The 25060-nt window shown below is 38.6% G+C and overlaps 2 protein-coding genes across 3 annotated transcripts; both read left to right on the top strand.

The window, feature by feature from the left end:
- The first annotated feature begins 350 nt into the window (after nucleotides 1–350).
- aqp9b (aquaporin 9b) lies at nucleotides 351–12618 on the top strand. The gene is made up of 6 exons (XM_072380536.1): nucleotides 351–514; nucleotides 1324–1450; nucleotides 3905–4042; nucleotides 4686–4804; nucleotides 6265–6482; nucleotides 10703–12618. The coding sequence occupies exons 1-6, from the start codon at nucleotides 413–415 to the stop codon at nucleotides 10863–10865; spliced, it is 867 nt and encodes a 288-aa protein (XP_072236637.1). The 5' UTR covers nucleotides 351–412; the 3' UTR covers nucleotides 10866–12618.
- Nucleotides 12619–15052: 2434 nt separating this feature from the next.
- lipca (lipase, hepatic a) lies at nucleotides 15053–24805 on the top strand. 2 transcript variants are annotated; one of them, XM_072380539.1, is made up of 9 exons: nucleotides 15053–15360; nucleotides 17294–17478; nucleotides 17798–17977; nucleotides 18130–18247; nucleotides 18868–19101; nucleotides 20396–20638; nucleotides 22192–22306; nucleotides 22730–22948; nucleotides 24183–24805. In XM_072380539.1, exons 1-9 carry the CDS (start codon nucleotides 15279–15281, stop codon nucleotides 24295–24297), a joined length of 1491 nt encoding a protein of 496 aa, XP_072236640.1. In that variant the 5' UTR covers nucleotides 15053–15278; the 3' UTR covers nucleotides 24298–24805. The 2 variants fall into 2 exon arrangements, with proteins under 2 accessions (XP_072236640.1, XP_072236642.1); XM_072380541.1 differs by having other exon boundaries at nucleotides 15055–15360; nucleotides 17297–17478.
- The last annotated feature ends 255 nt before the right edge of the window (nucleotides 24806–25060 follow it).

Below are 25060 nucleotides of genomic sequence, written 5' to 3' on the forward strand. Positions count from 1 at the left end.
GATCACAGCGTTTCTCACCCTGACACAGATGGATTTTAATCACTGGCTTTTCAGTTCGAGAGATATTAATTTAAAGAGTTTATTGTGGACTTTATTACATCATGTGAAAACTCTGAAATGTGAACGCGATCGCTCATGTTTTTTTTCAGCAACTAGCACGCCTGGATGGCGGTGCGGTACGCGGAGACCTTATTGTAATAAAAGTAGACCCCTTGTGGTTATGCAGGGAAACGGACGCAGAGAGCTTAACGCGTCCGTCAGCCTGCCGAGCGGAGCACGGTGTGAGCGCACCGAGTGGGAGGCGACAACCTGCACCGGCAGCTACACACGGATTCCATCATAGCTGTTAGCTGTTTGTTGTGGTCGGGAGAAGACATCAAGGAGACGCAGGGTAAAAAAAAAAAGAAAAAAAATGGAAAATGAAAGCAGGAGGAAGATGAAGGAGAAATTTGGCCTGAGGCGGGACATCTTTAAGGAGTTCCTTGCTGAATTTCTGGGGATATTTGTCCTGATAGTGAGTACCTCCCTCTGCACCTGTCATCCAGTTTAGACATCCGCTTTAAAGTTGTGAACCAGTATGTACATAAGGTGTCAAATCAAGTGACTGCTGTCTCTCAAATGTCTCTATTAACAAATAGAATAAGAATATTTCTCTCTTATGTACTCGCTTGTTATTTACTCCTGACAGACTGTTGAGATTATAATAAGATGAGCCTGATCCAGTGTGGGACTACTTTCTATTCCCCACAATCCATGTGTCCTCTGTTAATATATATATATATTTGAAATAATTACAGATATTTGAAGCGAAACATTTACTGAGTTTATGAAAGTATAAACAAAGGATTAAATTGAATAACTGGATCACTTTATAGTACAGAATAGTATGCTTCCCTTACTCTGTGTTTTCCTGTCATCCACTGAAAGAGTCGCCTGCTTTACAGTCATTATGTGCTCCTAGTCTGGAGTGTCCTCGCCTCCACCTGTCAGCCCCTGAGCTCCACCTGTCACCTATAAGAGTCTGCTTTGATGCCTTCGATGGCGCTTCAGAGAAAAGATGCAGGTTCCACAGCAACTCTTTTATTTTTGGATGACTGCTCTCGTCTCAACACTACCGCCCCCCCAAATTAGTTGTGCCTTTCACTTAACAAGTGGGGGATTAATCACTGTTTTGAGCTCCAGCTTGGACAAATTGTCTGTGGCAGTCAGAGGCTGTTTGTGGACAAGAAGGCTAGTGTTAATGGCGGGTATAATTGGAATAACTAAAAACAATGAGCCTTTCTACCTCCACCCTTTGTGTTTTTGTTCCTGTCTGTGTCCCAGCTCTTTGGATGCGGTTCAGTGGCCCAGACAGTGCTGAGTAAAGGGGCTCTCGGGGAGCCTCTGACCATCCACGTTGGTTTCACTCTGGGAGTCATGATGGCTGTCTACATGGCAGGGGGAGTGTCAGGTAAAAGTGGCACACATGTGCAGCTGGCATTCATCCTACTTTTGCAAGCCTCAAGACAAAGAATTCTTTCATTCTCAGTTATCTCATACATTATTTTCACAATTTCATTCCTTTGCTTGGTCTTTGAAAAGCCAGAATGTTTTACGTTGAGTTTGTAGTAATAGAGACCGACATGACAGGCATGCTAAAAAAAATGGGAAGGTTCATCTAAATGTATATTTTAGCATTTTTCTTTGAAATAATCTAATCATTGAATTTGTTGCTGGTTAATTTCTTTGTCACTTAATTAGTCCACAAAGTGTTTCAGTTCTGCCTGCAAGCATGTTGACACGAATGCCAATTTGTCATCAAATTGTTTTCTAATTAGATCTTTTGTTTACTCTGTTCTTTGGTTCTTAGTCTAAAATAAACAAAAAATGCACATCAGGTCAAATATGTATGACAAGACAAGAAAAAAAAAAACGCCTGCACACTTTCAGGTTCACGTAAAGATATGTTCATCGTCTTTTTTTGGTTTAGCAACATTTCAGTCTGCAGGATCTTCTTCCAGCTCGCCAAACACAAGCTGGTGACAAAAGTCATCTCAAAAGTGCTTCTTTGTTGGAGATGCAGTCTTAGGTCAGGTGCACTCTGTCTCTGCTCTCTGCTCCCCACCTCTGCTATCGACTTGCATTGTTACACTGTGCAGAGCTACGAGGAGCTGAAAAGTTGTAACATGCCACTGTGTATCTCGTGGACTTTCTTAGATAAAAATGGTGAGTGCCTGTTAATCATTAATGAAGGTAGTCAGCATGTGAAGGTGGCTTTGTGCAGAGTTGTTATATAGCTGCTACTCCTTTGTACTCCCATGGAGAAGGAAAAAAAGATGAAATGTGGCATTTGATGGCATGATAACAGATGAAAGGAATATTTAATCATGTGTGAAAGAGGAGGGTGCAACCTTATTCTGTCCAGTGGTTGGCCAGCCCTTCTAAAACTGAGTACTGCTACCTGATTGGTTAATCTGCTCTGCAAACATGGCTGTGTGAAGAAACTGAAGAGATTTAGCAATTTTCATTAAAAATCTTCACGTTAAGATTTATCATTTTGCTATTAAAGATATTTGTTCTGTTTCTTAACTCGATCTACATGCCTGATAAGAAGAGTTGCAAAGCTTCAGAAGAGTAGTAGAAAAGCCAGAGGACAGAGAGGTTAATATATGGAGAGCTTTTGCTGCATGACTGGGCCATTCAGCCCTGGGGTCCACAGCTCAGTGGGAAGCTTCTGTCCAACGACATCTCTGAAGATGATCATAGGTATTGGACTAATGAGCTTTACAGGGGCATGGGTCTCTGGAGATGAGGGGGGTCAGGTGTGACAAGCCTGGCTCTCTGGGCTTCCCTGGCAGAGCGGCCCCAAAGGAGAAGAAAACACAATTGTTTTCACTTTGTAGTCTCAGATTTTAGATGACAGTGTACCGTAAGTATGACACATCATGGTCACTCTAATGACCTGCAGTCTACGTGTGCCTTAAGCAGATTCAGGCAGATTATGTCAGACGCAATTCAGACAGGCAGGTCTGGCTGGTTGTCGTGGTCAGTGTTTGTGAACAGAATGGGGAGATTAACAATGGGCGCATGGCTGATACCCCCAGTGGTGTTACCACATCGAGGTCAAAGCCAAGATCCCGAAGTGTTAAACAAATGACCCCACACTGCCATCGCAGCCCAGGAACAATTGGCTGGAATGTGTCCAAAACGCCTCTTTGGGACAATGCAGAGCGTAGGAAAACAGATCTGAAGGCACACAAACACTGTATCCATAATATGAAAGCATTCAGAAAACTGTATGAATACAAGGCACACTGGAAAAAAAAGACCACAGAATCTCTTAAAATGCTAAATAATCTTTCAGGGCTCTCGATCACAAATGTTTTGCATTCTAGTTAGAGTCAATCATTTGATCATTATTGGAAGAGAACTTGATAAATTTTACATATTAAATTTTACATATTAAATTTTACATATTAAATTTTACATATTAAATTTTACATATTAAAGTTTGAGTACACGATTTGGAGATTTCCACCGTATGAGTGAAAAAAGTGAAGCTATTACAACCATCCATTTCGAACTTGAAAACTTTGATTGTCTGTTATACCGTATAGAGAAGAGGGAATGGTATTTTTTTGTGACACAAATATTTCATCCCTTTTAAGTCACATCTCAAACAAAGATGCAAATAATTCGCTTCTCACATGTGAACCTTTCTAGACAGAAGTAATTAGAAACTGACTGTTCGGAGATGTAGGACTGTTGGACAGGCCTTTGGGAACTTTGTGGTCTGAGTCATAAAAGCACAAACATTTTTATATTTTATATTTTTGTTGTTTTACTCTTACATCGAAATTCTGAACTTTTCATTGTGCTCTTGATGTCGCTTGATGTTGTTCATGCTTTTGTTTAACTGTCCCAGGAGCCCATGTGAACCCTGCAGTCTCTCTGGCCATGGTGATTCTGGGGAAGCTGCCTCTAAAGAAGTTCCCTGTGTATGTGGTGGCACAATTCCTCGGGGCTTTCGCTGGATCCTGTGCTGTGTTTGGGTTGTATTATGGTGGGTGTAAACAGCTACGTTAGTCTGAAGCGTAAAATAGAGCAGTTTACAATTTAAAAAAAGGTCAAATAAACATACTTTTTGGGAATGCGAAACCATCACATCCCTGTGTTTGCCTTTTGAAACTAAGCCTATTTTTTTGCATATTCTTAAACCGTCTAAGATCCTTGGAAATGGTTAAATTAGACAAAATGTTAAAAACACCTCTAGATCTTCCTTTGCAAACTGTAGCATGCCTACATTTTATATTACATCAAACTATAACAAATATAGTATTGCATAACTTTGGTAACTCAAACCCAAAGACTTTCTGCTGATCAACTTTACTGTCAGTCATTGTTGGTTAAAATTTGGCAAAATAAATACAGGATTAGGGGCTGACTTGTCACGTTGGTTCTATACATTCTTATACAACACAATAGGCAATGAAAAACATCACTTTTTCTTTACAATATTAATACATTTTGGACTTGTGGTCAAACATACTTATCACACGTTTTCTTGTGAGAATGAGCTGGTATTTGATAGAACTATGAAACTAATACTTCACTCCATATTATATTTCATTTAATTTGCTAGTACAGGAGATACAAATATATAATTTCCCCATAATGTTTCTTTAACTACATTTATTTTTCTGCAGATGCTTTGATGGACTACACTAAAGGAGAATTAGCAGTCACTGGTGCAAATGCCACGGCCAACATTTTTGCATCTTATCCTGCAGAACATCTCTCAGTACTCAATGGGTTTGTTGATCAGGTGAGGTTCAAAACCTGTTATTTATTTCTGCGATTTCAAGATGATTGACTCGCAAACATGTAACTCCTTTAAAAGGACTGAAAAACAAAGACAAAGCTTACAGTGAGGATAGAGGTTTGTGTTGAGTGGGCTGCACTTACACACTCAGATGAGAAGATATTTCATTGCTTTTTGAGAGTAAGATTTGTATTTCAGTGCGTCACAACATTGCATTACGACATCCAAACATTACAGAAACACATAATGAAAAATGGAAAAAAGCAGGTGAAAAAAAAGAATAAATAAAACATGGCGACACCTGAGCAATAGATATATCATTAAAATGTATTAAAATAGTTGACCAATTGTTTAATTGACCTATGAAGACAAATACACCCTTAAATGTATATTTACAAACCATACAAAGTGCCTGATAATACTGATTCTTAAGCATATTTTAAAATATCGTGTACATTTTTGGCCTCTTCTTTACATTGAATTATGGATGCAAGTGAGATAGCAAATATAGTCCAACAAGAACGTTTGTGTAAATGGAAGTCACTAGAGCATACGATGATCCACATTAGCCTGAATTTAGTGCAGTCATGGGCATTAAAGTGGGAATGAGTACACGTATACATTCTTTGCGGATGTATGAACAATTCTGCTTTGATGCTGAGAATAACTACCATCTGTTCTGGATGCATATGAAATTAGAAGAACATGTAAAACAATTATGTGAAAGCTGTGAGGGGGGTTAACACAATAACACAATTATGATATACATTCAATAGAATTTGTGTTAGAGATGAAAACTAGCATTGTGTTTATTTGTTGACTCTGTTTCAAATAAGATCCTGGTGGCCAAAAAAGATCAGTTTATTTTAGAAATCTGTAAAGTAAATAGAGTATGGTCTGTTTGAATTTTTCAGTTAGTCAAAATTAAGTAAATTAAACAGATTTCAAATAGGAAAATTGCATTATTTTGTGTCTCCTTGCTTTTTCTTTTTCAATATACAGGCATATTGGGTAGGACAGTAAAGCAGTTTTACATAGTCTGAAACCAGGGGAAAGGGGAAGCCCCTTAATAAGCTTAAAGAAAACACAGGGCAGAGGTCACTGCAGCAGGTCAGGGGACTCAAAAACATCCTCTCACAAACAAATACAGCAGGTACAGCAAACAGAAAGAGCAGTTTAAAAGCTTATCCTCCTCCTTCTGCAGACCAGTGTTAATTTTACCATTTTAATGAAGAGGAACTGGATCCATATCAAAACATCTCACATTCTTACACACATTCACATTCTTGTGCTCCACCTAAGTTTGTGAAATTCAGCTTGGTTATTTTGCTGATAGACAGGCAAACACAGACACATGCAAACAACACTGAAAACTTTCCTCTGCCTCAAGTTTTACCTCTGCAAAGAAATATCTCGAGCAGGAATGCAACTGATGCAACCTGTCTGTTGCGTCTGTTTTCAAGGTAATTGCAACTGGTGCACTGATTCTGTGCATCCTGGCCATCACGGACAGGAAGAATATTGGCGCCCCAAAGGGCATGGAGCCCCTGTGCATCGGCCTGATCATCATGGCCATAGGAGTGTCCATGGGTCTGAACTGTGGCTATCCGATAAACCCGGCACGAGACCTTGGCCCGCGGATCTTCACGGCTGTAGCTGGATGGGGCATGGAAGTGTTCAGGTAATTTTACTGATTTAGAAACAAAAAGACTCCAGTTAATGCCTGTGAAGTTGTGTTTGAGTGTCAAACATCCATAGCTGTGTTTGGATTATTAACACAAAGATTAATGAGAAAATAGCAAAAAATGTACATGATCTGTGTTTTCCTGAGGTCCATCATCTGGTGCAGCTTTTACAGCCACCAGTGCCAAAACACATTGGCTGCATAATAAGGAATTCCATGTTGAACCAAGTGGTTGCTCTGTCTCATCCCACATGAAGAGCAGCACATCTAGTACCATCTTAGTTCTCGCCACAATCTGAATAAATTTTTCAGACACAATGTGAGTCTTTCCCGCATTTTGAGTGAACAGGGAGAGTTACTGTGCATATAAATATGAAATATTCAGCACTTTGTATGTTCCATCATATACTCCCCAGTCTCTCCCCCTGACATCACAGTTGGTTCTAATTCTCTTTTTGTCTTAATTTTGCTCATGATCACATGTCTCAATTAGTCCTCTTATCTAATGATTAATGTGTTCATGTGTAACCTCTTTCAGAATACAGTCTAAGGTTGAAATAAATTGACTTTGCTTGATTAAAGGCTCTTTTCAAGGGTTTCCACCATTAGTAGTGTCATGGAGCTATATTCGCTTTATTTCACATGCTCTACCAGTACATGACTGAGGATGCACTGTTACATGGACATCCATGTGGAGCCATCCATTAGCAACATGCACTTATCCTTTAAAGCCTCAGTTCTCAAAGTGTTTTTCCCCAAAGCCTGATCTTAAAACAGAATGTGAAATAGCTATGTCTGCTCACAATGCAAAATATTGCAGCTACAAAATACAAGTTGAAACATTTCTTATTTCCCATGTTTTAGTTACTGTGTTCCTGACACAAATGCCGGTTAAGTTTTGACTAATCAGCACCTTGATGTTCTTCGTCAGCACACTGACTCCCAACTTTGTACCTATTCCTACTCGATGATGTCCTGTCCATGTCTGACTAGTGAGGATCTTACCTCGAATGCTTCTAGAAGAAAATGTGTGCTACTCCATGGGCCTTCCTACTAAACATTTTCAACAAATGATTTTCTACATCCCTCCCACTCACCATTTCTCCCTCTTTCACTCTCATCCTAGGGTTTTAGAGTTAAGAGTTGAAATCATATGGTCAGGATAGAAATAATGTACATGGTCAGGTTTACATATATATGAAATACATGCTTAGAAAGTTACCCGAAATCTACATGGTTACATCTAACACATTAGACTATTCATGCATTGGAATTCCTTTCATGCCTGATAGAAAACAGCCTAGAAAACTACATCTCACAATTTACAACCATAACTAAATTTTGGTCCTTAATGCTGTTGATGCAGTTGTTCAAATAATCAGTTACTCAACACAATGATAACGGTGACTCAGCAAACTGTATGGCCTGACCTCGAAGGCTACTCATTAAGAACTTTTTCTCAAAGCCAAGGTTGTTGTCAGATGGGACAAATACCTTAAAATTCTGCGTTGAGCAATATGTGATCCGTCTTTGGTTGCTTGCAAGAAAAGTCAGCCGACAGCTCAAGCACCATCTGACAACGTAACACCCAGAATATCAAAGTAAACCTCAGTGAGGTATACAACCACCAAAAAAAAGATAGAAATAAAACGGTTTACCTAACAGTAGTATGACAGTCAATCGGGGATACTGTAGGTAATAAAATTGCACTTTTCAGTCTGAAGGTTGCAAACTTCTCACTGACACTTTGAATAGAGTGCAAGCAAAGCTATTGTGCTACATATAGAACTAATAGTTCTCAACAGCAGCCTTAAACGCTACTAAAATTTCCAAATTATAGAAACAAGTTTAGGTGATCTCAATAGACTTTTATTGGGCCTCAGTTATCTGTTAAAGGCTAAATAATGGTTTGCAGGTTTATGACCTGGACAGAAATCTGGATTCTGCTTCCCACCATCTTGATTTAGGCTTTAATTCAACGGAAGCAAAGAAGTGTGTTTCATGGAGGGTTGGAAGAAATTCTTCTGGTCGTTCTTGTCAGGCTCTCTGTTTTGATCGTTGGTAAATACGTGCTGTTTGCGCCTTTGCCCTCAGTGCCCGTCATCCTTGACCCTCCACTGGACCAATCTTTTTAACCCCTGCCCCTGGAAGCGTCTGTGCATGTCATTGCTCAAAGGCATTGAGAATGGCTGTTATGGTTGTCAAACTAAGAACAAAACACTGCTTGAATAATAATGGCGCCTTTAGAAAGGCCACATAAGCACAGGCCTGAGTTAAAAGACTTGTCAATACAACTGAGGATTTTTAAAAGCAGCATTCTTGATTTAGCTTGAAAATAACACAGTATGAAGTGGTTGGAGGAAATCTAAAGACTTGGTATGTGAAATACAGAGTTTCTGATGCTGTCTGTGTCCATACCACAGCTTCAACTATAGCCAGACGGCTCATAAAGCGTGACTTCACAAATTTAAAAAGATTACTTTAATGCATATGTAAGCTCTTAGTACTACCAGGATCTTATCATCAAATAAATGCAAAATCTGGCATAATCTTTTACATATCTGATTAAAACAAATACAGCACCATGTTAAAAGACCCTCACGGAAGGCTGAGTGTTTCTGGACATTACATTTCTTTTCAGCACATGCACACAACTTCAATGTGACCTAGTGAGAGACTCCTGGCCTGATCATCTTAGCTGTGGGTGTGGATTAAAGTCAGTAATCCAGACGGCTCCCTCCTCCAGTCCTCTTCTTGTATGCCAACAGAAGATAAATACGACCCGTTCAAGTGTTGATTTACTTTTGTGCATCGACTTGTTCACTTGCCTGTGTGGCCACAATGACTTGCAATAATCCCTCATTGGTTTGGTAAACAAGCATTCTGATAGGAGTCAGAGTGAAAATCCGGACACATGACCTAATAAATAGAGCTTCTTAGGACTTTACTGTAATCTGGGATAACCGTGTACAACTTGAGTAAGACCAGGCTGGATCCTACTCTTCCCATATTTCAACTCTGTTGTGTCTTTCATTTAACTGAATTTGTGCCACATCAGAAGTTTTAGACTTGTGTGTTCACATCAATTACCAAGTCATAACTAAACTTCTGAAAGCTCCAACGCAACTGACTCACCATTTAATTTACATGTCAGTGCAAGAGTTTGAAAATCAAACTAAGAAAAAGAGACGGGTGCCGGATCCGTTGAAAGAATTAAAATTTGGCAGAATCAGAATTATTCATTTTTCACCATGCTCAAGAAACATGCTAACATCTGGCTTTTGGTTGCAATTATATATTGTTTAATCAGTCTTCCCTCTAATGTCAAATGACTACAGTAGTTGTGGATATTTACCTATTATGACTCCAGTCAGCACTGATGGGAAAAAAGCATCCAGGTACACAGACTTATTTTCAATGGGGGTGCTGCTCAAGGGGCTGCATGAGTGGAAACAACAAGAAAATGGTTAATCGATCTTACAGGTCAGCAAGACAGTTCATGGCTCACTCTCAGGCAGTCAGTATTAATAAACAAAGCTAGTACAGTATTTTACATGGACGTGCTTATCAAAAACTGTTATTCAACAGAGCCTGAAGGATAAAGTTTAATTTCTTCATGTTGTTGTAGCTCGCTTGTCCCCCTGGGAGGCAGTAGTTACTGAATATAACTCCAGTACTGTGTTGGTCAATGCCCTGGCAGCACCAAGAGTAAACACATTACTTCTGGCAATAGGAAAGGATTTGATCAGCTTGTCTTAGTCATTACACCTCTATTTAAACAGACAACTTACGCTACTTTTTCTGTATCAAACCGACAGAGCCAGGTTGGGTCTTTGTCCAGTCTATTCTTTGTACTGAGGTAATATTATCAGGTGCTGGTTCTAGTGAATAGAAATGTTAAACTCTCCCTTTAAATCCCCATTGAAAGCAGACTGAAACAGCCAATCAGTACTGTAATAGTCACAAGCTGCTCATTTGGTATTAAAAACACGAAGAAGAGGAAAAAAGAAAAGAATTTTAAATTAAATTTGTGTGCTTATGAACTGTTCTGTCAGAGCCACAAACTCTTTTTACAAGTCGTGCTGATCAGGAGTTGCCCACTGTGGCAAAGGTAATGTATCATTGGGTAGGATACTGTTCGAATATCAGTACTGCTGATGCATGATATCCAACAGTTTTTTGTCATAGTTATTTAGACTTACATGACCTCTCTGCAGAGCTGGAGACTGTTGGTGGTGGATCCCTGTGGCAGGACCCATGGTGGGTGGAGCGGTTGGAGCAGGGATTTACTTTTTCTTCATTGACTTGCACCAACCTGAGCCTGACAGACGGGAGAACACCAACGTCCAGGACAAATATGAAATCATTGCTATGAGTTAAAATCTACAATAAGGGTATCAGAGCATATAATCAAAGCAAAAACATTTGGTGTTGAAAGGCAGTTTGATGCATTTCTACAATTTTTGCAAATTCTACAGTTTTGCACAAAGCATGTTTGGTACCTAACTGAACTATTTAATTTTTTTTACAGATACATCCATATGTGAAGCCTTTAAAGTCTCTTTTGTAGAAAGTCAGATGTATTCAAGATTTTCAGGTTTTATCAGTCAGGGGCTCTTTCATGTCATAAAGTATTAAATGTGTTGAAAAATACATTCTCTTTTAACTTCAAAGGGAATGCGCTCTTGGACTTGAACCTTGAATGCAGAGTCTTCGCTGCATTATAGCTATGGAGCTTTCTTTGCAATATTCCATTTCCTAACTGAAATCATCTTCTCTTGTTAGAATTGTTTGCCAAGTTGCCGTGCAGCATTTTTATTTTTACAACAGTCTACCTTACAAATAAGACACAGTCAAGAAACTGTTAATTGAATGAACAAAAGTAGTAATTTATTATGTTTTTAGCCAATGTAATGATTTGTCTTTTGGAAGGACTTCCTTATATTGTTTCACTTAATCGTTTGCATGCATGTAAAAACATATGATTGGTTGCTTTATTTTGTTTGAAATGTCATAGTTAACTTATTAATCATATATAGACATTCCAGCCTTAAATGATTACACTGGTATTGCTTACTTTTACACGTTGTCCATGTTTTTAGTGATGCACAAAGGTATTTTCTTAAAACTGGGTAACTGTCAGTGCACACGCCCTATGTATTGGAGAGCAATAAACTTTACACAGGATATATTCATATATAGTATATGTCAGTTTTCTGGGGAAAGGCTGTTGATTTTGTTTCCAGCCAACCTTTGTAATGTAATTGCTTGGTGTATGGACTCAGTAAATTTTAATTTTTTTTTGTTAAAGTAGATTCTCCTCATGTACGCCAGCTTCCTCCCATTGTCCAAAAACATGCATGTTAGGTTAATTTGTGACTCTAAATTGTCCCTCGGAGTGAGTGTGAGCGTGGATGGTTGTTTGTCTCTGTGTGGCCCTGTGATGGACTGGCGACCTGTCCAGGCTGTACCCTGCCTCTCGCCCAATGGCAGCTGGGATAGGCTCCAGCCGCCCACGCAACCCTGAACTTGATTAAGCAGGTATACAAAATTAATGGATGAACTTTTAACTCAGCTGGAAGAACAGATCAAACACTGTCGGCACGACTGTCACAGGAAAATTGAAGCATGTGGATTAGTGCTGATGTAAATGTTGATATTCGTTGTCATCTGAGGGTTTCTATTGTGAGATCAAATTGAAGTGTACTGAACGCCATATTACACCAGCAGGGTAGTCATGTGATGCACGAGACACTTGTTTAGCAACACGACAATCACTTAAATTAAGAGTTGCTTGTTTTACTTTTGTGAAACTGAAAAAAAAAGAAAGTTTTTTGTACTGAGCATTTGTTGTTCTGCTTTAACCAAAATCAGTTAATTGTGTAGCGTGACGGTCGGAAACCCTGTGCTGCATGTGGCCTCTGTTTGGATTAGAATAATAGTAGTGTGCACTGTATCAGCCCTTTTTTTTCCCTACCCCACACTTTGACTTTGTTACTTTTGTCTTGAGTGGCAGGACATACTTCACAATCTTGCTGGCTTTTGGTTTTGGCAGTTCTTTTTAATTGTAGTTTCCTACAAAGATACGTCTAAACAGTTTTTGTTCCTTTTAAATTTCAATCTCAGCATTAAGTAATGCATGTTTTTTCTTATTTGATGATCTGATTATTTGGATATTGTTTACCATTATTTCAAAAAGTATCAGCGATTGTTGTTGCACAATATTTTGAAATACAGAAATATGTGATGTGTGAACAAGTGATTTACTGTGAAAATTCTCTGTATTTCTTGTAAGTGTGCACAATTAAAAAAAAATTTTCCCACTTGAATGACGACTTTATTTTCACACTATACGTAAAAATCTAGAGTGACAATATAAGAAAGAACTTAGAAGGGATGAATCCACATGTTTTTCAGCTGCAAAAAGAAATGTAAGAAAATAGAATTGAACACCATTTCTCATTTTATTAGAAAAAAAACTCACCATAACACCTCTATCAATTAGTTTAATCTATTCTCACTGGATAACTGTAAACACTTACCTTGAGGACCCATACACTGCTCGTCTCCTAATATTGACCTAAACCATACTTTAACCTTAAAAACAAGTCGCCAACAGCTCTTTGCGGATATCTGGTAGTGGGTAAAGGTCTAAACCTAAAATAGGCTCTCCCAAAGATATCCAAACACTCAAACATGGAGTTATGAACAGAGTGCAGGCATTAATTCTTCAAATAAACTGTACAACCATCAGACGATCATACAGGCAGAAAAAGCAAAGACACATTAGAAATCTAGAACAGGGCATGTGAGAAAGCTTATGTAACTTCATGGAGAATGGATAAGACATTTTTGCAGTTCAGTGGTTCCTCTTCCCCAGAGAGCATCCTCGCTTTGATTCCACACCATTATGCACCGCAACAAGCTACTGTACAAGAGCCTCTTGCTTATATGACAGAATGTCTTCAGTTTTCCATCCTAAACCTGCAGTTTATGCATTTTTGCCGTCAAGTCAGCCTCAAACCCTCATCATTCCCAAACTGATTTGCGATGCCCCCTTTTTATTGTAAAGACAGAGGTTAACTGCTGAAACAGAGCGAATGGACCCAGACAAACACACAGTACTTTGAAAAGCAGATGGAGTTGTCTATTTAGCTATTCAAAACTGTTCACCAACAGATGTGACATCACTAAACTGGCAGACTAGGAACTTGGAATCAATGGTTAACAGAACGTGTTTGTAGTTCACAATCACAGCGTTATTCAGCTCCTGCCATGTGAGGACCATTTACCCACTTTTTAGCTTAAATCAGTCTAATACTGAAAAGTACAGTGTACTAATCCCACTATGAAATGAATTCTGATTGATTTAAAGTTAAATGGAAGATAGTACGTTCAGTCATTGTCTGTATTTAGATCAAACCCTCATAGAATAATTTGAGTTTGTTCACTGTTCATGGAATATTCAGTTGTATCAGAGTATTTCCATGTGTGTGTGGTTTTTATTTTCTTTTTTCTTTTTAAAGAAGATTGAAACCCCTAAATCAAAATCCCCTTCTGTTGCCATGAGTTGCAACCCCACATGAGCGGATTTCTAACGTTTGTACTGGCAAATACAAAGACAACAAAATATGACGAAGTCTGATGTGACTATTCAACCATGCAGCACATGTTAAAATCATTATGCTCACTATTTAGATGAAAATCACTGCTTAAGGCAGATAGTCTGAGCCCAGCAAAGAAGTGATTTATCATTAGTGTGACGGGATTTTGTTTTTTAAAAAAGGAAGAAAATATACTTTTTTTAAACTTTATATCTTTATATTAAGTAGATGAGAAAACAGACTTTATTCTGTGTACACCAAGGGTTTCGTGACCATTATGTGATCATTAACCCTGTTTGTGTACTGAGGTCACGCACACCGTTGACCTCAGTCAGACTGATAGTTGAAATCAGTGCAGGGAAAAGGTAAAGGTGCATTTCAGCTACATTTATTGTTAAAAAGAAAGGGGTTTCATTTACTATTGAAATGTGTTTCAAATGTATTTTTTTGATAATTTAATATTTTAAAAAATCATGACAGAATACATTTATGCAGACATTCAAATTTCTTTATGAAGAATAAAATTCTGAATGATTTAGATGCTTTATTGGGTTTTAAGAAAAAAAAAACATGAGATTAGAGATACATTGAAACCATCTAATGTTCTGGGAGTTTTTTGACCTGTGCTGGGTAATGTGCCAATTCCAACCACATGATCTTCAGAGTGCACCAGGTACATAGAGTGCTAGACTTTATCTGTTCAAACATGAGTTGCAGTAATATGGGAAAATTCCGCATCTAATGTTTGATTTACTCCCCTGGGTGTTTGTCCAAAGAAGGAACATTGTCATTCTGAAACATGTAGTAGAAATAAAGAAGTGTTTCTTGTTCTTTTAAGCAAACTTAAGAAGTATACAGGGTCTTCTCTTCAGCCACTATCTGCATGTTTTGCCACATCTCCTCCCTACCCACACCTCTGCTCTTTCACAATAAGTTCGATTTACTTGCACTGACTCCCAGCCAATCAGGTGAGGACTGAAACCCCCTGATCCATACACCATTTCTCCAGTCTTACCTTTTCTGTCTGATCAGGACAGTAAAATGACCTCATTTTAAATTAGGACAGCAATGAAGCTTCTTTAAGAGAGCTTCTACTCCAAAAGGATCTCGCCTCCAAAGTCTTGCTGCATTCATCTCACTGCAGGCCTGAAGTCTGGTTCAAAGGGATTACCAGTGTCTTTGTGGTGTCATGTCTGTTGTCAAAATCTTGTGGTGTTTGCTCTTAGCATATCACCTCAGTGAGGGGAAGAAAATCAAAGGAAGCAGAGCAGGTAAGTAACATGTCAAATGGTCTCTAAAAGTCCTGACAACATACATTTGTTGCCTTAGTTTAACTCCCTATATTAGTGAAAAACCTACAAACTGAAGATAAATACAGAATGTTGAACAGCTGACAGGCTGACCTTTCCGATATTTAGACTGATTTAATCATGGTCAAGTACACTTTTCATACACTTTTACCCATTGCTGTCCGTTCGTGTTAGACTCATTAGAACATGAACTGACACCAAGCAGAGGACAACAAAGTGCATTGTAAAAGCTGACACCTTTAGTTTTTAAAACTTGATGTTCTGTCAGAAGTTTATTTGAATTGTCATCTAAAATGACAACATAGCTTGTTCCTCATCTTAAACACTGCAAAATATTTATGTCAAGACTTTCAAGAAATATCCAACGTATGCAGTTCAGGCTTCTGCACACATTATCTGAAAGTATCTAATCTGAAACTATGCAATCCACCTCATCTTGAATCTGATCGCCCACTTGAACTTAAAACAACCTCTGTGGGTTTGAACAAAGCTCACCTGCCCAGCATGTGATTGTAAAGTTTAACCGAGCTGCACGGTTCAGCTGTAACACACTGCTGAGGGGTTCAGTCAGGACTGATCAATATGAAAAGATTTAATCAAGTCAGCGGTGTTTTTTGTTTTTTTTAAAGACATGTCATGATTTCTTCACTTTTGGTTACCCGTGTTGGACCTGTGTTGGAGTAATTGGTCAAATCTTGTTCAATTTCAAACTTTTTATGTTACTTCTATGTGTCAAAAATAGCTGCTTTTCATATGGTCTCAAACATTCAGAATCTCGGAAAAGATATGAGACACTGAATGCTGTTTTCTAGTTTGAAAAATATGTTTGGCATCCCTTCTCAGTGGAATTTTTACCCTTGCCAACAATAAAGGAAATGAGACAATCTGTTATCAATATTCTCCCAAATATTTTTTCTCAAATCCCAGTCTAGTGGTTTCACAGCATTTTCTCGTCATCTCAACATAAGCTTCCCTCTCCCTTCTGTAATCTGTTTACCTCAATGACTTGTCATATTTAATTGGTTGTCTCTGTGTTTTGATGATTAACATAAGATACATAAAGTGGTTCACAGTCGCTCACAGCAAATAACACACAAACTATGCTTTGTATGCAGATTTTGTGAATGTCAAAATGTGCAAATCTCTTCAAAATATTTGTAAACTGCAAATGTTTGAACTGTGTTTCTTTTTTAAATATGTCTCAATCTTGGATGTGGATAAACCACTGTTATAGTGAAGAGATCAGCCAAAAACAATGTGCTGCTTTAAAAGCAGACAGATGGAAGACTAATATTTGCTGTAGGACTATTTTTGCGACTTCCACTGCCCAATCTGTGGTTTTACCATAGAGTTTATTTCAGAAACCACAGCTAATGTGATGGTAACACTGGCTGCCAAGGCTCTTTGAATTCTGCTATTGTTATTAGAAGACTAGAAAATGTAATGACAGATTCTATTGGGCGAGGCTCCGTATTCTTTGTGGTTGCAGACTTGGCTGGAGCGGAGGAGTTTATATTAAAAAAGTTTGTGAAAGTTCTGGCCAAGACTTATCAGAATAGACTTGATGGAGGAATCGTGTGTTTGTCAAAGACCTCTTTATAATCTGGAGACAAATCAAAATACTTATGAATGGGTTTTAGTCTATTTACAATCCAAATGTGAAAGAAACAGGAAGAGATCGTTTTGACTTCTCTCCATTTACCTTTGGATTATCCTACCAGCGTATTAATTAAAACAGTTCCCCTGGTCTAAAGGGGACAAATATAGAGACTTTCCATGTAGGCTATTCCTTGTAATTATTTACCTCAAAGTAAACATATCATGTAAATGCTCTGAAAAGCAGAGAAATCAAGGAGAACAAACAGATAACTCTTGTGCTGTTCTGATCTCTGAGGAGTAATGGACACAGAGGAGAAAGGTGTCCTGATTCTGAGAGAGCCATATGTCAGCAGTTCAGTGTTCAGGCTGTTATTGAGAGGTGAGGACACCTGCACACTGGACCCTCTGCAGCTGCACACTCTCACCTCCTGTGGCTTCAACAGCAGTAATCCCCTCATCATCATCACTCACGGGTGGTCGGTAAGGTCAACTCCCGCTCTCTTTTACACTTCACTGATTTCAGCCACTGAACAGAAAACATGGGACTCGACTACAGGACAAGGAAACGTGTTCAAAGGCCAGAAACACAATGAAAAATGATCAGATTTGCTAAAATCAGACACTGACGAAGTTATTTATTTATTCAAGGTTTTTTACACACAATTACGTTTTGTGTACTTGTTTTCTTGCAGACTCTTTAAATCTACAAATCTCACTGAACAGGATCAGCCAAATATGGTGTCCATAGCAACACATCGGTTTTTCAAACAGAAATGCATTTCTTTTTGTTCTTTTCAAGGTGGATGGTATGATGGAAAGCTGGGTGCTCAGGCTGGCCTCAACTCTCAAGACTAATCTTGTAGATATAAATGTGGTGATTACCGACTGGCTGTCCCTGGCTCATCAGCACTATCCCATAGCAGTACAGAGCACCCGCACCGTTGGGAAAGACATAGCTTACCTGCTGCAGTCACTTCAGGTGAGACATTTTCCAATGGGAAACATCTAATTTTCATGCATGAAATGAAGAAAATCTTTTCAGTGGAGCTAACTTTCCTTTTCAAGACTCGTCATATAACTTAGCATGCCCCACATTTATAAAATTATTCACATGTAATCCATCTCTAACAGGAAGAGTACCAGTATCCAGTTAGAAAAGCTCATCTGATTGGATACAGCCTTGGCGCTCACATCTCTGGATTTGCTGGAAGCCATCTGGAAGGCTCGGAGAAGATTGGAAGAATCACTGGTAAGTTTTTCCACAACTGTTCATCAGAAACACATTTTGACTTCAGTGGCCAAAATAAACATTCACCCCTATGTATAAAAAGTTGCGATGCTGTGTAAATCATGAGATTAAAACAGAGAGTAATGACTTGCATCATCCAGAGCTTTAGTTTAATTGAAAGCAATAAAAAGTGAACACATCAAATGATGATATTGAAAAGCGAAACAGTTTCTGTTTCTCTCCTCCTTTTGAATTTTGATGTCAGCAAGAAAAGACAAGAAATGTTCTGTAAAGCTTAAAATAACACCTGGTGGAACATCTCAAAACTAATCAGGTTAATTGGAAAAAGGTCAGTAGCATGCTGGGTTTAAAAAGAGCATCCCAGAGTGGCTGCGTCTTTCAGAAGTAAAGACAGGGAGGGCTTTACCACTGAGAAAAACTCTGAGGGCAACGCATGGATTTCTGTTTGGGATTTATTCATCTGTAAGATAAGATGTTAAGATGAGAGTTAAACCTCTCCCAGATTGTCAGTCTCCTCTGGATCCATATATATATATATATATATATATGTATATGTAAATATATATATACATATGCCCATTTTTTTAAACCTGTATCACTGTATTACTGTATCTCCCCAGGTCTCGATCCAGCAGGGCCGCTGTTTGAAGGCATGTCTCCCACAGACAGACTTTCTCCTGACGATGCAGAGTTTGTGGATGCCATCCACACCTTCACCCACGAGCGTTTGGGCCTCAGTGTTGGCATCAAGCAAGCTGTGGCACATTATGACTTTTACCCCAACGGAGGAGACTTCCAGCCAGGATGTGACTTGCAAAATATTTATGAACATATAAGCGAGTACGGGCTCCACGGTATGATGACACACTGCAACACCTTAGAAAATTAGGATGAAAACACACATGTGTTGGTACTATTCTCTGGAGAGCAAGAGATAAACAGCCGCAAGCTTACCTTTCAAGGCTCCAATTCATCACATATTCCATGGGGAAGTGTTTTATCGAGCAAACTGCTCTTTTAGAAGCAAAAGTCATACAACAAAAACATTTTTGCAAGGGTTTATGCTCTGAGGACAGTGAAAATATCCTGTATACTGTATATATATATATATATATATATATATATATATATACCCATGCTATATGTATGCATTTTGACAGACTTTAGCACACGACCAGTTCCTCAACATGTGTTGAAGAATTCTGGGTTAGCTGCCACTATCTACAGTCAACAGCTATCCACAAAGCAAGTACTTTTAAATGCCTGTCTGTTCAGTTTAATAACACTTTTACAGGTTCTGCTTAAACTATTTAGCTGTTAGCAGGAGACGAGGAACAGTGGTCCCATAAATTACCTTTTTTTATGGTGCAGGACTGTGATATTTGAAGACTGCGTACGTTATAAGAGGGTTCTTAGGTGCCACATTAAAGATAAAGTAATAAAACACAAATAACATTATGTATTTACTGAGACAAATTGTCACCAACAAATCCTGAACAAAACCAACTTTTTCGTGTATTAAATGTGTGTAATAATGATTCCATACACAGTGGTATCTCATTCTACCATCTACAACCCAACTCAGATCAGAGCTGTGTGTTCTGCTGCTTCAAGGCTTTCTGGTTTGCCTCTTTGCGAGCTTTATCATAACATTTTTTTTTCTCTAATTGGTCTTCCCCCTCAGTTTGAAAGCTACATCTTGGGCTCCAGTTCATCTTTCACTTGACAGTTGACAGTTTCTCTTTCTGTGTTCATGCAGATGCATTTGATTCCCCTCTGTCCCACAGAAGTAGCTCTGGGAATTGTGGTGTCTCTCAATTGAAAACATGTTTGGATAATATGACAGTGATAACCACATTAAAGCATCTGTCATCTTCAGGAGTTAATTGGCAACATGTGGCATCCTGTGCTCTGTCCATCCCTGTGAGCTGATTTGCCTCCAGGCTACATGAGCCTACTCAGAGAAAAGGCATTTAGAGAAGAGCAGTGGCACATATAATGAGGAGATCTGATAGAAAGACAAGCTGATAGAAAACAGGATTAGTGATAAAGAACTAAATACACATATAATGGTCAGGCATTGTGATTAAGTAACTCAGTTTAAAAAAGTGTTTAAATTTCCACCATATTTTTTCTGTATTCCCACAGGCTTTCAACAAACAGTGAAATGTGCTCACGAGCGATCCGTCCATCTGTTCATTGACTCTCTACTGAATAAAGACAAGCAGAGCATGGCTTACAGGTGCAGCGACAACAACGCTTTTGTCAAAGGTGTCTGTCTGGACTGTCGGAAGAATCGCTGCAATACGCTGGGCTATGATATCAAGAAGGTTCGCACAGGCAGAAGCAAGAGGCTCTACCTGAAAACACGATCCCGGATGCCTTTCAAACGTATGTAGCTGTCCTTTTAACCATATGGGCTTAAGATTTATACACAGCAACAGTCAAAAGTGGAATGTGATTCAAAGTGCTTTACAGAGAACATATAATGCTTTAAAACAAAATGTCCTTCTGTTTAATTCAATTGATTCAATTGGTTTGCAAATAGGAAAGTCTTAGGATTTGATTTTAAAAAAAGGACAAGTTGGAAAAGACTTGCAGCTTTCTTGGAGTTTGTCTTGTATATATGGAGGTATTCTCAAGGTGTTCTCTGTCTTTTAAATAGGATTTGAGCTAGTTTAGTGCTGAAGCAGAGAGTCCCGCCCAGTTTTACAGTCTATGGTTAGATGTGCTGTGAATGACTATAAAAATATAGCTCTATCAAATATAGAGATCCAGCAAAGTATGACTTGTCTGTGTTTGAGTGGATGGCTGCAAGATGTTAAAACTGTTGTTGAAGGTCAAGAGTCAACAGCTTTTTCAACGATTTTATCTAAAGAGGAAGGTTTTTTTTAACAGTGGCTTGATTACTTCTCTTTTCAGAGAAAGAAACCAGTTTTTAGCAAAATCAGTTATATCTGTATGAGTCAAGTACTGTACTTAAGTATATTTCAAGGGAACCTGTTTCCCACTGGCTGCAACCACAGAGTCCATGATTTGTTATACAGCCATCTGAGAAAAAACAAAAAGAGTCAAATCTGTTCTATCTCAGAGTTACAAAATATAAATGCTGCTTGAACGTTAATGGATCAGTAGTTATTATATAGTACTTTAGCATATAAAGATTTGATTTGATAAAAAAGCCTATTTTGGTGTGTAATCAAATATTTTACTTTTAAACTGTAAGTACCTTTTGCTTTTGTTACTTGTATTGCTTTACATAAACAAGGCTTGAAGGACTTTTTACTGCAACTTTTTAAACTTCGGTACTGGTATTTTAAGAAGAAAAAGAGTCTCCTTCACCACTGATGAGTTGGTCAGTTCTGCAAACACTGCCCTCAAGTCATCCATTCTGCAGCACCAATTTCTTTTGTAGGATTGCTTTAGAAAAGTGGAAATCGACGTTTCAATGAATTTAGTCATAATTGTTGTATATTGTAGTTGATTTTACTGAACAGGGCATGACTGCATAATAAGTACTTTTGTTCTTGTCTGTTGATGCTTTTGACCATTTACTTAAGAAAATTGGGGGTTTCCACACTCAGACTCCCTCTCTCTACCACTGGCAGGCGGTGAGATGATTGTGATGGAAACACCACATACGTTGCAGTTTATGAGAAGTCACAGTCCATTTGAATGTCCTTTAAGCACCTTTACTTTAGGTAGAAGTTATTGGGCATGTGAATTGGCGATTAAGATGTGATTTTACAAAAAACATGTGACATGGTGTGTTGTAATGTGCTGTTTGTCTATCAGAGCTCATCAAAATTCAATGAGATTCAAGTTTTCCCAAAACCGCTGAATATAATCATATATCAGGCAGACAAAAGTTTAGATAAACAGAAATTAAAGAAGGTGTTGGATAGGTATTCTGTCTGTAATCATCCCCTCTTCTTTGTTTGCAGTGTATCATTATCAGTTCAGGATCCAGTTCATCAATCAGATGGAAAAGAGTGAGCCCTCTCTCACCATCTCCCTCACCGGAACAAAAGAGGAGAGTGGAGACGTCGCCATCACGATGTGAGTACTGTCCCACCCCCCATCGGGCTCACATCGCATCGCGTCTGAAACCCAGTCTTTGATACATGCAAATATCCAGCTTATCCAAGTTAAAGAGAGCAACTGACACACATGGAACCAACTCAAGCTGCTGCATGAAAGAAAACTATAAATAGAGAAGATGGGATAAATTATTTAAACTAGACACCATTCCCTGACAAGTGTGTTATTTTCATGTTTTGTGATCAGAGAGCCTGAGGCAAACCAGTACAAGCAGGGGAATCTCATCTGCTGTCCTGCTTTAGCTGTGGATCATAACAACAGCAGGATTTAGCTTTCTAATAAAAAATTCTAATTAGAAAAAAAAAAAGTCAAATGTCAGGACTTATTTCCCAACATATCTGACGCTTGTTTTTGTTTCTTCCCTCATTCCCTCTGCACCAGCAATGAAAATATTTCAGGTAACACAACCGTCACCTTCCTGATCACACTGGACAAAGACTTGGGGGACCTGATGTTGCTCAAATTACACTGGGAGGGACCGGCTCTGTGGAAGAACATGTGGAACCGGGTGCAGACCATCATTCCTTGGGGTGGCGAGGGGAGAAAACCTCGGCTGACTTTGGGCAGTGTCACAGTCAAAGCAGGGGAGACGCAGGAGAGGTACAGCTTGTTGTTTAAAAAAAAACACTCCATTGCATTGCATTATATATATGGAATTATCATGTATCATTTATAATTTTATGGGTAAAAACTTAACCAGTAATTAGACTTGAAAATGTTAATTACCTCAACTGGTTTGACTCCTCTACATTATACCATTTTATAATTTAATAATGAGGTTGTCAGCTTTTTGTTGTGTCATCAGAGGCTGTTTCTATAACCCTATTTCTTTTTGAAAAGTTGATTTGTTGATTCCCATTTTGCTTGATATAATATTTCAGCTGCTAAAAAGTTTGAATTCCTTTGTGTATTATGGTTTCACAGCGCTCCAGATGTTGTCAGTGGTTGGCAGTCTGGATTACCGGCAGGTTAATTAAACTCTTTCACTACAGTGCTGTGTAACGTGTGCAAAAGCTGGTTTGGCATCGTCTTTGAGAAGTATGCAAGGGTTTTCTCTTAAGTAATTTGGATGGCAACACATTTTGCTACAAAACCTGTATATGTAGTCGACACTGATGATGCCTTTCTCAGATGTGCAAGTTATCTGTGCCGTGTGCAGTAAAGCACTTTCATACCATCACTGATGCTGCCTTTTAAACTTTCTACTGACAAGAAGCCGGGTGGGTTCTTTCAAGAGTAATTTAAGTTTTGACTCTTCAGACCACAGAACAGTTTTTCACTTGATTAACATGCTTTGAAGTTTTTCTTTAACTGTTTGATTATTTGCAAGTACAGTCTTTCACCAGTTGGTGAAAAACCCCTCCATCGTTTTCCTTCTAGAAGACTTCTCTCACAGCTCATCTCCTGCCAGCTAACCTTGTGAGAGGTTTCCTTCTGTGAGCTTTTTGTCTTCAAATTATGATCAATTTAAAAAAAGGATATACTTTAAGATAAATGAATAATAGTGCCTGAAACCTGTTCTTACAGTCGTCTATGTGAGTAAATACACTCTATTACAAGGAGTGCACACAAGCAGCTGAAGTATGAGAAGCTTAATTCTTCATGAGAAAAATGTCCTAAAAGGAGTTGATGATAGTGGTCACATTTATCATTTGAATAAACCCTCACGTTCAGCTTTTCTATTACACGTTCAGGCTGCAGTATGGCTTTGCTGCCACTCCTGAAGGCTTTTACTGCCATCAAGTGGACTGTTTCCTCACACACAGGATCTGGACACTGTTTAATAACTCCAGGTCAACTAAATTGTTTTGCTTTTTTTCCCTTCTTTCTCCAGGACATCGTTCTGTGCCATGAAAAATGATGGGCAGCATCTTGAAGTGTCTCAGGATAAAGTGTTTGTGCGCTGCAAAGACGACGTGCCAAAACAACGCAGGAGGAAGCACAGCTAATGGACTTTTTTAGGTTACTTAGTTATTTCAGCAAACCTGGAAGATCCCAGCTGGATTAAATCTCCCGTCCTTAAGACGAGGCTGTGTGGATCGAGAGGGTTAATTAGAAAATGAGTGATTATATGACATCAGTACAAGAAGAGTTGTATAACTCAGTTTATTGATAAGGCTACAAAACAACCAACGATTGGAACTGAGCTAATATTAAACAGATGTATTCGACTTTGTGAAGAAATTATTGACAAGCTATTTTTTGCATTTGGCAAACAGCCTAGATTTACTTTTCTTCCCACAGTCTAAAGTCTAAATGGCTGAAAGTTCCCAAATCAAACATTAACCAGAGACAAAGTCAGAGGTTTATCCACTCAGGTGACGTTAAATCCAAAAGATGAAACCTGTTAAGTATGTGAAAGACCTACAACCATTATAAAAACAAAAGAGCATAGAAACACACCTGCTGATCATACTCACACCTGAGCACTGAATGTAAAATCTGTTTTCTATTCTATCGTGTGGTCTCACTTTTTTCCTGTGCATGCATGGAGGTTAATACATGACGCATTAATGATCCGACACACCGATTAAAACCCAAAGTGAATCTAACAGGTTCGGCCACCACAGCAGCCAGATCAGTGACTTCCTTTCTTTAATTATGAGTCATCCTTTAAGTGGAATTTAAATTTTTGCCTCCTTTACATTTCAGGAACCACTGGGCAGGACACTAAACCCCACGTTGCCCTCCACTGTGTTGCTCACTTTGGAT

The sequence above is a fragment of the Leuresthes tenuis genome, unplaced genomic scaffold (genome assembly GCF_036924035.1).
Source record: "Leuresthes tenuis unplaced genomic scaffold, fLeuTen1.0.hap1 SCAF_2, whole genome shotgun sequence".
Classification (NCBI taxonomy): Eukaryota; Metazoa; Chordata; class Actinopteri; order Atheriniformes; family Atherinopsidae; genus Leuresthes; species Leuresthes tenuis.